The sequence below is a fragment of the Malaclemys terrapin genome, chromosome 14, assembly GCF_027887155.1.
Source record: "Malaclemys terrapin pileata isolate rMalTer1 chromosome 14, rMalTer1.hap1, whole genome shotgun sequence".
Lineage (NCBI taxonomy): Eukaryota > Metazoa > Chordata > Testudines > Emydidae > Malaclemys > Malaclemys terrapin.
In genome coordinates, this window is record NC_071518.1 from 29,880,690 (window position 1) to 29,893,207 (window position 12,518).

The window sequence follows — 12,518 nt, forward strand, 5'->3', positions numbered from 1 at the left end:
AAAAGATGAAGCAATTTGGAGTACAGCAACTCCTCACTTAAAGTCGTCCCGGTTAACGTTGTTTCGTTGTTGCTGATCAATTAGAGAACGTGCTTGTTTAAAGTTGTGCACTGCTCCCTTATAACGTTATTTGGCAGCTGCCTGCTTTGTCCACTGCTTGGAGGAAGAGCAGCCAGTTGCAGCTAGCTGGTGGAGGCTTGGAACCAGGGTGGACCAGCAGCCCCCTATCCGCTCCCCACTCCCGTAAGTTCCCTGGTCAGCAGCCACCCAGCAGGCTACCAGTTGCCAGCAGTTCAGCTGTCCCTCCCCCCACTTGCTATGTGCTGCTCCTACATTAACAACAATGTGTTAACCCTTGAGGGCTCAGCCGAGTACTAGTTCATCATTTAGCAGTAAGGCATTCCCTGGGAAATATCCAGCCCTCTTCCACCCTCTGACTTCACCATCTCAACCAAGCTTCACAATCATCATTGTTGTGCACAGTATTAAATTGTTTGTTTAAAACTTATACTGTGTGTGTGTGTGTGTGTAGATAGTTTTTTGTCTGGTGAAAAAAATTTCCCTGGAACCTAACCCCCCGTATTTACATTAATTCTTATGGGGAAATTGGATTTGCTTAACATCGTTTTGCTTAAAGTCGCATTTTTCAGGAACATAATTACAACGTTAAGCGAGGAGTTACTGTATTAGAAGTAGTCCTGGCAGAAATTAATTTGTGGGTGGGACTGCAGGTGCAGCTGTGGAGGTGCAGGATGATAGCAATCTGCTGCATAATCTTGCAATTTATTTACATAGGTTTAATTCTTGTTAATGTATGGTGATACTGAACTATCAAAGTAAAGTCAGAGTTCTTTGACAGTGTGAACACTGCCTGTTAATGGGATGTTTAACTTCTAAAAAATTTTCTTTTGAAATTTAAAAATAAAAAATATATCAAATGAGAGATTATACATGTTCACTTAAGATACATTGGTAATACCTGCTACATACTTGTATGCATTTTTTGTTATGGGATATTCCCTATATATTTTTAAATAATTATTATTTTTTCATAAATTGAGAGAGGGTTTTTTTTGTTTTGTTTGTTTTTTGTAAATATTGATGTCTGGGAAGCCTCAGTTGGCAAATTGTGGATGGAAAACTTGACACCTTAAGACAAGATGTTTGTTAATGAAAAATAATATGTGCCTGCTGCTTATTCTGTGTCAGAAAACATTCTCCGTGTGATATACTGGGATCGTAGAAATCTGTTTGCCATGGAAAAATACGGAATTTGCATTTTTACAGTAAACCTTTAGTTTTTGCATTTTGTGAAAAAATAAAAACGTATACAGTAGACCCTGTTTTATCTGAGCCTCCGTTATCCGGCTGTCCATATTAACCGAACCAGGGCTGTCGGACTGAGCCTGGGGCTACAGGTTTGGGCTTGAGCTCCAGGCGACGTCCGAGCCCTGCTGCCCAGGCAGACAGCCCAAGCCATGTTAGCTGAAAATACAGAATGGAGACCGAGAAGTATTTGGTGTATATATAAGAAATACAAATCACAATTCTGTTGATTTTATTTTATTATAATGATAGATGGCACTGGTAGGCTTCAGACTTGCTTAAAAATTTAAATACATCAATAACACATTATGTTCAACTGATACCTGTATAAATTGTGGCTAGGGAAATTCAAGTTCAGCATTTCATTTTAGTCATGGAAAAACATGGATTTTTATGGGGCGTTTTTTTATAGGCAAACTTTTTTTTTTTTTTTATGTAATGGAAAACTAGGATCGCTGGGGATATCAGTTTGATGTTGAAATAATTATTTTGATGACTCAAAGAGAGGGGTATGATTTTAGAAAGTAAACAGTAGAAAAGAGCTCATGCCCTATTTTCATTCTCAGATTCTAAAAAAGCTAAGGAAGAAAAGACAAACATGCTAGAGATAATTCTGCCTTCTGTACTACCATGATTTTTAACTTTCAGTGAGATGTCAACATATGCTTATGTGGTCTCTAATAATCAATCATTGTTGCTTCCAGATGACCTTTCTACGAGGATAAGAAGTAACCCAACAAATACGTATTGAGATGTTTTTGAAAAAATTGCTATATAAGATATTCATATCTTATGTAGGATATATTGTGCTGAATAATGCCATATCTCACCTATAAGAAAGCAATATTATAAACCAAACCAGCTTAACCTTCAAGCAAAACAATTAGAAATTAAAACATGGTTATTATTAAAATACACTTTATATAAATGCAGTTGGCATCTTGCTAAGCTTTCATGAACGCTGTCAGCTAAATGGCCAATTAACACTTTTCCTTCTTTGATAAAAATATTAACCAGCATAATTAAGTTACAGTTAAAGATAAGTACCTATTAAAAATTGTGACATCTTACCTACTGTGTAGAAAGGACAGTTATTAAAGGGTTCTGTATTCAGTTCAAACTAACATTTTCATGAATATGTAGAACCCAGAGGGGCTTTGGTGACTGTTTGTGAGCTTCACAGAAATAGGCATTCGATTTAAAAAATATAGAAACTATTTTATACTTTAACTGAAAGAAAAAATAGTGTGAAGGATCAGCAAAATGCTAGCACATGTTGGAACTTTAGCATTACATCCTTAAATTTTTGACCAACAAAGCACCACTGCAGGCAGAGCTTCAGAGTCTCAATGCGTGGATGAGACGATGGTGTAGAGAGTGGGGGTTTAGATTTATTAGGAACTGGGGAAACTTTTGTGATGGGGAAGCCTATACAGGAAGGATGGGCTCCACCTAAACCAAAGTGGATCCAGACTGCTGGCACTTAAGATTAAAAAGGTTGCAGAGCATTTTTTTTAAATTAAGAAATGGGGGAAAGCCAATTGCTGCAGCAGAACATGTGGATCGGACAGAGACTTCTCTTAGAGGAGAGTCTATTGATAGATATTCTCTAGGTCATAGTCAGGAGGAGAGGATGGAAGAGGATAAAGTATCGGCCCGATCAGACAAGAAACATTCACATAAAAAAGAATCTCACATCAGAAAAGGGCAGACAAATAAACAGTGACAAGTTTTTAAAGTGCTTGCACACAAATGCTAGAAGTCTAAATAATAAGATGGGTGAACTAGAGTGCCTTCTGTTAAAGGAGGATATTGATATAATAGGCATCACAGAAACCTGGTGGAGTTGGGGGGCAATCAATGGGACACAATCATTCCAGGGTACAAAATATATCGGAAGGACAGAACAGGTTGTGCGGGCGGGGAGGAGAGTGGCACTATATGTGAAAGAAAATGTAGAATTAAATGAAGTAAAAATCGTAAATGAATCCACATGTTCCATAGGATCTCTATGGATAGTAATTCCATGCTCTGCTAAGAATATAACAGTAGGGATCTATTAACGACCACCTGACCAGGACAGTGATAGTGACGATGAAATGCTAAGGGAGATTAGAGAGGCTATCAAAATAAAGAACTCGATAATAGTGGGGGATTCAATTATCCCCTTATTGACTGCGTACATGTCACCTCAGGACGAAATGCAGAGACAAAATTTCTCGATACTTTAAATGACTGCTTCTTGGAGCAGCTGGTACGGGAACCCACAAGGGGAGAGGCAATTCTCGATTTAGTCCTGAGTGGAGCGCAGGATCTGGTCCAAGAGGTAATTATAACAGGACCGCTTGGAAATAGCGACCATAATATAATAACATTTAACATTCCTGTGGTGGGAAGAACACCTCAACAGCCCAACATTGTGGCATTTAATTTCAGAAAGGGGAACTATGCAAAAATGAGGAGATTAGTTAAACAGAAATTAAAAGGTACAGTGACTAGAGTGAAATCCCTGCAAGCTGCATGGACGCTTTTCAAAGACACCATAATAGAGGCCCAACTTAAATGTATACCCCAAATTAAAAAACACAGTAAAAGAACTAAAAAAGAGCCACCGTTGCTTAACAACTACGTAAAAGAATCAGTGAGAGATAAAAAGTCATCTTTTAAAAAGTGGAAGTCAGATCCTACTGAGGTAAATAGAAAGGAGCATAAACACTGCCAATTAAGTGTAAAAATGTAATAAGAAATGCCAAAAAGGAGTTTGAAGAACAGCCAGCCAAAAACTCAAAAGATGGTAATAAAATGTTTTTTAAGTACATCAGAAGCAGGAAGCCTGCTAAACAACCTGGACTATCGAGATACAAAAGGAGCACTTAAAGACGATAAAGTCATTGCAGAGAAACTAAACAAATTCTTTGCTTCAGTCTTCACGGCTGAGGATGTTAGGGAGATTCCCAAACCTGAGCCGTCCTTTGTAGGTGACAAATCTGAATCCTGTCCTTTAAATCAGCTTCTATACCCAATGACTAGAAGATAGCTAATGTAACACCAATATTTAAAAAGGGGTCTAGAGGTGATCCCAGCAGTTACAGACCGTTAAATCTAATATCAATACTGGGCAAATTAGTTGAAACAATAGTAAAGAATAAAATTGTCAGACACATAGAAGAACATAACTTGTTGGGCAAAACTCAACTTGGTTTCTGTAAAGGGAAATCATGTCTTACTAATCTATTGGAGTTCTTTGAAGGGGTCAACAAACATGTGGACAAGGGGGATCCAGTGGACATAGTGTATTTAGATTTCCAGAAAGGCTTTGACAAGGTCCCTCACCAAAGGCTCTTACGCAGGGTTTCTCAAATGGGTCGCCACTTGTGTAGGGAAAGCCTCTGGCGGGCCGGGCCGGTTTGTTTACCTGCCCCGTCCGCAGGTCCGGCCAATCGCGGCTCCCACTAGCTGCGGCTCGCTGCTCTGAGCCAATGGGAGCTGCTGGAAGCGGTGGCCAGTAAGTCCCTCAGCCCACGCCGCTTCCAGCAGCTCCCATTGGCCCGGAGCCACGATCGGCCAGACCTGCGGACGGGCAAGTAAACAAACCGGCCCGGCCCACCAGGGGCTTTCCCTACACAAGTGGCGACCCCTGTTTGAGAAACCCTGCTCTTACGTAAAGTAAGTTGTCATGGGATAAGAGGGAAGATCCTTTCATGAATTGAGAACTGGTTAAAAGACAGGGAACAAAGGATAGGAATAAATGGTAGATTTTCAGAATGGAGAGGGGTAACTAGTGGTATTCCCCAAGGGTCAGTCCTAGGACCAATCCTATTCAACTTATTCATAAATGATCTGGAGAAAGGGGTGAACAGTGAGGTGGCAAAATTTGCAGATGATACTAAACTGCTCAAGGTAGTTAAGACCAAAGCAGACTGTGAAGAACTTCAAAAAGATCTCACAAAACTTAGTGATTGGGTAACAAAATGGCAAATTAAATTTAATGTGGATAAATGTAAAGTAATGCACATTGGAAAAAATAACCCCAACTATACATACAATAGGATGGGGGCTAATTTAGCTACAACAAGTCAGGAAAGAGATCTTGGAGTCATCATGGATAGTTCCCTGAAGACATCCACGCGGTGTGCAGCGGCAGTCAAAAAAGCAAACAGGATGTTAGGAATCATTCGAAAAGGGATAGAGAATATCTTATTGCCCTTATATAAATCCATGGTACGCCCACATCTTGAATACAGCACACAGATGTGGTCTCCTCATCTCAAAAAAATATACTGGCATTAGAAAAAGTTCAGAAAAGGGCAACTAAAATGATTAGGGGTTTGGAACAGGACCCATATGAGGAGAGATTAAAGAGGTTAGGACTTTTTAGCTTGGAAAAGAGGAGACTAAGGGGGGGGATATGATAGAGGGATATAAAATCATGAGTGGTGTGGAGAAAGTGAATAAGGAAAAGTTATTTATTTGTTCCCATAATATAAGGACTAGGGGCCACCAAATGAAATTAATGGGCAGCGGTTTAAAACAAATAAAAGGAAGTTCTTCTTCACATAGCACACAGTCAACTTGTGGAACTCCTTACCTGAGGAGGTTGTGAAGGCTAGAACTATAACAGGGTTTAAAAGAGAACTAGATAAATTCATGGCTGTTAAATCCGTTAGTGGCTATTAGCCAAGATGGGTAAGGAATGGTGTCCCTACCCTCTGTTTGTCAGAGGGTGGAGTTGGATGGCAGGAGATAGATCACTTAATCATTATCTATTAGGTTCACTCCCTCTGGGGCACCTGGCATTGGCCACTGTCGGCAGACTGGGTACTGGGCTGGATGGACCTTTGGTCTGACCCAGTATGGCCGTTCTTATGCTCTTTTTATACATGGTACAGAAAATGGATTGAATTGACCTCACCAAAGTAAAAGGTACAATGATTACTTTAGAATACATTTTTAAAAAATACTGATTTTGTGTTCATCTGGATTTTTTTTTAAATAAACAAAGTGACAAGTTAATAACCAGTCAAGGGAAAGATTTATTGAAAGATTTTTGTCACTGGCTGAAAGGAAACAGAAAGTTTATGTACATTAAGGAAAAGAGAAAAAGAAACTGGTTTTGCAGTACATGCTGGCCTTTTAACGTACCACTGTGTTCCCCAGGCTTTTTCAGCCTTACACATCTCTAAAGAGATTGCCTAGTACTGACTGTAATCATTTCATTATTTTTCCACATTTATTAGGAGAATCCAAGTGAAGAAGATGCAGCAATTGTAGATAAAATTTTATCCTCCAGGATAGTGAAGAAAGAAGTGAGTAATTGTGACTAAAATGAGGGTGGTGTGTGCACAAGGGAATTATTTATTCTAAGATGTGCTTTAAATGTCCATGAGTCTAAAAAATCTTGAATTTACTGTCTTAGATATCTGCTGGAATGACAATGGAAGAAGAAGAATTTTTTGTAAAATACAAGAACTAGTAAGTATTATAGTTGTTTGTACAAGTTGGCTACTTAAAAAGCAAAAGAAGTCTTCTAGTTAGATATTATCCCATTTATGAATTATAGGTTGCATCAGTTAGAAACATTTTTAAAAACATTTAGGGCCAGATTTTGCCACTTTCCCTCATGTTTGTTTGTTTTTTCTTCGCAAGTACTCCCATTCATTTTTAAAAATGTAAATTACTGTTTATTCAGTCTTACACACAAATTATCAATGGTGCTTGTACCTATAATAAAACCAGTTTACAGTAGTGGCAATGTTGTCTAGGAATGACAACTTTGAAAAGATAATAATTATTTTTAAAAATTTCAATCTCTGACCACAGGGTGAGTTTTCATATAGGTCAGATTTAGTAAGAGGTACTTACCTGACGTTAAATTTAATTTAATTGGTTTTATATTAAGTAAATCTGAAGCAATTTGTCCTCCCAAAACCCATCTGCCATTGTGATTCAGCACTTCACAATTGGTAAGAATTTTATTCGGAGATATTAAGTAACTGCTAAGAGTATAGATTGGATGATTGGATTCATAAAGGCACAATGAACAACGTTTTGTTTGCTTTTTTTCAAATTCAGATAAAATAGCATTCTTATTTATTTAAATAAAAAAATGAGAATTTAAATGTTCATTAAGTGCCAAGTATTCCTGAATATCAGCTTTCGTTAAGAAAAAATGTTTCTAGCTCTTCTAGTTGTGGAGAAAACATAAGTATGTGAACAGAAGGTATACCGCAAGTGTTGTCTTCCTGAGTTTGTAGAAAGCCTGAAACAAGCTTTAGGATATGTGAAGTGCTGCATCATGTTAAATAAGGCCCTTCTGTACTACATATTTTTGCTCCCACAGAATTTGGGAATTCAGTGAATTCAGCATTTTGGCTACAGAAGTTCCCACAGTGTGTTACCTGTGGCTTTGCCCTGCTGGGTCCTGCCAGCAGCTGCCTGTTGATTTCCAGCTTTCCCTGGAACAGGGAGTTAATTGGATACAGTGTATATTCCTTACCCTTTTCCTTGGAGCCATGCAACATGGAGTTGGGGAACCCAATCTGAACTTCTGGTTCAACCTTTGTTCTGTGGGTGTAAGCTGAAGTGCAGACTAGTGAGCTAGGCTGCCACTAGGAAAAACAAAGAGAGGATCAACTGAAGCTAGCTACAAGCCTCCCCCTTTTCCTAGGGCACTTAGAGTGGGGAGGATGTTCCGAACTGGACCACCTGGATGCCATCACAATTGTTGAGGCCTATGGAGATAGGCTGCCAAGAAAATTTGGGAGAAAGTATCATAAAACATAGTAGTCGCTAAAAATAGTAACTGACAAATTCTACATTAGTATTTTCAACTATGAATCAGAAGAGTGTGTTTGGAGGGGGAGTACAGGAATGAAAGGTAATTCCTGGACATAGAATAAATTAACATTGCCATCAAATCCATGAATGTCGTGGTAGAATTTATTCGGGCTTGCCACGGAATTTGTTCTTGTAACAAAGTAAAAGGAGTTCTGCCCATAGGAAACAAAACCATATAAAGTGTACAAAGGTTATCCACCATGATCAACTTGAATCCAAAATGGAAAATAGTAAGGGCTGATGATTGAAAAAAAGCCTTCTTTCATATGGCTTATTCCCCTTTCCTCTCATCACTAAGATCTTTAAATTGTAAAGACTTAAAGCACGTGTTTAATTTTATGCATGTGAATAATCTCATCAAACTGTTACTCCTCAGTGTAAACCTCCAGAATTGGGGCCCAGATGTTCTGCGGTTTAAAAATGTTCTCACTAAAAGAACTGAAATTTACTCAGCGAGAATTTTTTTATTAATAAGCTATTTCTATTAAGATGTTAATTATCTTATCACTGTGTAAACAAAGGCCCTGATCTTGCAAAGTGAGGTGTGTGGGTGAACTGTTGCAGCTGTATGGAGCCCCGTTAACTTCACTGGGGTTCCATGCGCTTGCTGAGATCACTCCATATGCAACACATTGCAGAATTAGGGCCTAAAATGTCTTTTGAGCTCTAGAGAGGGAAAAAGTGTTTGATATGTTATTCATTAAGGGTACCTTAGCCACATGGGGTCAATCTAAAGTGAATGTATGTCGAAGGAGGGGGAATAAACTGAACAAAATGGTAGAACATATTGTGCACATAAAAATGTATGTAAAGACACATTGCTGTCCTCTTTTGATGATTGCATATTGTGGGAACTGTAGGATAAAATAAGTAGAAAAACTTTTCTTGTAATAATATATTAACTTAATGTTTTGTAATTTTAGCTCCTATCTTCACTGTGAATGGGCCACAGAACAGCAGCTTTTGAAGGATAAAAGAATCCAGCAGAAAATTAAACGGTTCAAGCTGAGGCAAGCACAAAGAGCCCACTTTTTTGCAGATGTAAGAAAAATACATAGTAAATTAAACTTTTTTGCTTGCCAAAAGCTTTACAATTTTGAATTATGTGGTTGAATTTTAATGCTAAATAAAAAGAGGGTCTTGAATTTTTGTCTTTTTTAAAATTTATTTGATGCAAAAGAATGTCACCTGTAGTTACTTAAGTACTTGTCTTTTAAAGTCAGGATTAATTGGGTAACTTTGTGATCATGAGAGACTGATACTATTGATGACTGACAGGCAGAGTATGGATAGGACTGTATAGTGCAAACTTCCGGACACAGTTATGTCAGTGTACTACAGTCCTAAATTACAACACTTCTTCTGTTCTTGAGCTAGGTCTTTCTGTGGCATCAGTTGTCTTTCTAATTGTTTAGTGATGTTGTTTTTATTGTTGTTTCTGTTGTTGTAGGGCCTGGGAGTCTAGTCATGGACCAGAACTCCATGGTCCTGGCTAGGCTCTGTACAGACACAGAACAAAAAGACAGCTACTACCCCAAAGGGCTTACAATCTAAGTATAAGATAAGAGACAACAGATGGATATAGGCAGACTGAGGGAGAACAAGGAAACAGACAAAATTGGTTAGCATGATAGGCTGTGCTCTCCGCATACCAGCAGCCTAACCATTGTCAAGTTTTCTGTAGGTATCACAGCAGAGTAGTGGTTTTGAGGTGGATAATGTGGACGAAAGCCCACGGGCATTAGATTGAGACTGCTTACTCATATTTATATCTAAAGAGGTAAAAGCTGGTGTATTAAATCACAGCAGCACTGGTCTCCTCTCCACATAACCCCAGATTACTATTTATATTACTCTTGAATTGCAGATGGAAGAAGAACCTTTTAATCCTGACTATGTTGAAGTGGACCGGGTGCTAGAAGTCTCCTTTTGTGAAGATAAGGACACTGGTGAGGTAAATATTTGACCAAACGTAACTTGAAGTAAGCCAAAAACACAAATGCTCTGTGTTTTGTGGCTGTATCACCTGTTTTTATTTTAGTGGAGTGCAGAATAAAATCTTAATGATGTGAGTTTCGTCAATGGTTTTGATTGAAATATTTGTGTGTGTATATAAGCTTGTCACTCCTTTTGTTCAATATGTATTTTGAGCCCTCTGAGGAAAATAGAAATTCTACAGAATGCAGTGCTTTTTCATTTTTTGTACTATTAATAAAAATAATAATAGAAGCCTAGGTGTACTGGGTATTTAGAGAAGAATAAAATACAAAATTAATGTTCTAAAAACGTAGTTAAAATAGAAGCATGAGATGACAAAAATAGAGAAGTGTGTAAAGGGAATGGAGGACATTAAATTGAGCTGTAAGAGTCACATATTCATAGACATTTTTTTAAGGCCAGAGGAGACCATTATGACCATCTAGTCTGACCTCCTGCAAAACTCAAGCCATAAAACTCACCCAATAATTTCTGCATCAAGTCCTTAGTACACAAATTGCTAATATTAAGGATTTCTTTTCCTGCAGCCTGTTATTTACTACCTAGTAAAATGGTGTTCATTGCCATACGAAGACAGCACCTGGGAGTTAAAAGAAGATGTAGACCAGGCAAAAATAGAAGAATTTGAACAACTGCAAGCTTCCAGGCCTGACTCAAGGAGATTGGTAAAAATATACCTAATTTGTCAAATAGGATTTTTCCCTTCCAGCTTTAAAGCTTCAACTGTTTGTATTAAAATATCGTACAAGTTTCACTGAAAATCTGTAAGGTGTACTGAAAATACTCTGAGTTATGCAGTAAGCTCTTTGCAGCACAGCTCTCTCTTTTATATGTTAAGGTCACAGATGTGGTATATTCTGCGTCAGGGAGAGTCTAGAACTGTCTGCCTGCACTTAAGGAGGCAGAACTAAAACTGGCTGGCTCATCAAGGACTGGTTCATCCGCTTCCTGCCAGTGACAGACATTTCTTTTTCTGCCTCCAAAGCTGCAGATAGGGTGAAGACCTACTGTAATAGGTCTGTGAACCTTATTACCCAGACAAGACATTCTCAGTTAATTATGCATACAGTAGAACCGCAAAGTTATGAACACCTTGGGAATGGAGGTTGCTCATAGCTTTGAAACGTCCTTAACTCTGAACAAAACATTATGGTTGTTCTTTCAAAAGCGTACAACTGAACATTGACTTAATACAACTTTGAAACTTTACGATGCAGAAGAATGCTGCTTTCCTTTTATTTTTTTTTAGTAGTTTACGTTAAACAGGACTGTTCTGTGTTTGCTTTTGGCGGGGAGGGGCGGGCGCTGTCTTGCTGCTGCCTGATAGGGTATGTCTGGTTCTAAATGAGGTGTGTGGTTGACTGGTCAGTTCGTAACTCTGGTCCTTGTAACTCTGAGGTTCTACTGTAAATGTTCCTATTCTCATTTACTGCCTGCATATATAGCTGTTAGTAAAATACTTAACTTTATTAATCAGAAAAAATTAAAGAAGTATTCTGATAACTTTCTGCAAAGCTTTAAAATAAGAGATGAGTAATACAAAGTAAATTACCATTGTAGAACTTATAAAGATGAGTAGATTAAACACTTTTGTAGAGAAAACCACAACTAAAATGAACAGAGAGATAATTAGGTCTTGCATTTCCACGCCAGCATAACTGTCACAATATACTCCATAGCTATTTACTGTCTTATTTTTCTCCTCTTGATAATAATTGAACAAATGAAAAACTTAATAGGAAGAAAATTATGTACAACAAATAAATTACTTTTGTTCAAAGAGAAGCCATATATGTCATTGTCACAACGTACTATAAAAATATATATATAGTAAAACTCTGATTGTATTTTATAAATAAATACAAAATAAATAATCGGCGGGTGGGGAGGGCGCATGACTTTTTGTACAGTCAGTTTTTTTGTTGCTTAATGTGCAGGCTTTGCATTTTATTTCTTTATTTCTGAAGGCCATATTAGCCTCTTTTGCTAGTATCTTGCTTAATTCTTCTGGTACTTGTTTAAAATGTCACCATTTTCCAGAGGTGTTTTATGTATCTGTTACCTAATTCTTTTGAGAGGTAGGGTGGGGAAACAGCAAACTTGATGGAAGTGGCATCTGGACAAACAATTAGTAGGCCTTTTCAGTCTGCCGAGACTGTATCTTTTTTCCTTCCTGTAATATTCAAAGCAATCTTTTTACCATTAGCATTTATTTCTAAAAAGTCAGTTACATTTTATTTTAATCTGTTTTTCAAATTAATAAAGCATTCCTCATGATCTCTAGGCATATGTGTAATAAATAAATGTAAATTCACATTCATGAGTTAATTTAATCAACAGAGAGTAACAATAACAAG

General features: G+C 37.8%; 1 protein-coding gene across 12 annotated transcripts in view; it reads left to right on the top strand.

The window, feature by feature from the left end:
- CHD9 (chromodomain helicase DNA binding protein 9) overlaps positions 1 to 12,518 on the top strand; it is a 192,592-nt gene that overhangs the window by 102,469 nt on the left and 77,605 nt on the right. For all 12 annotated transcript variants that reach the window (XM_054048599.1, XM_054048603.1, XM_054048604.1 and 9 more), the window contains 5 exons: positions 6,564 to 6,632; positions 6,743 to 6,798; positions 9,087 to 9,204; positions 10,031 to 10,117; positions 10,689 to 10,826. In XM_054048599.1, the coding sequence (XP_053904574.1) occupies positions 6,564 to 6,632; positions 6,743 to 6,798; positions 9,087 to 9,204; positions 10,031 to 10,117; positions 10,689 to 10,826 (468 nt within the window). The remainder of the gene's footprint in view (positions 1 to 6,563; positions 6,633 to 6,742; positions 6,799 to 9,086; positions 9,205 to 10,030; positions 10,118 to 10,688; positions 10,827 to 12,518) is intronic.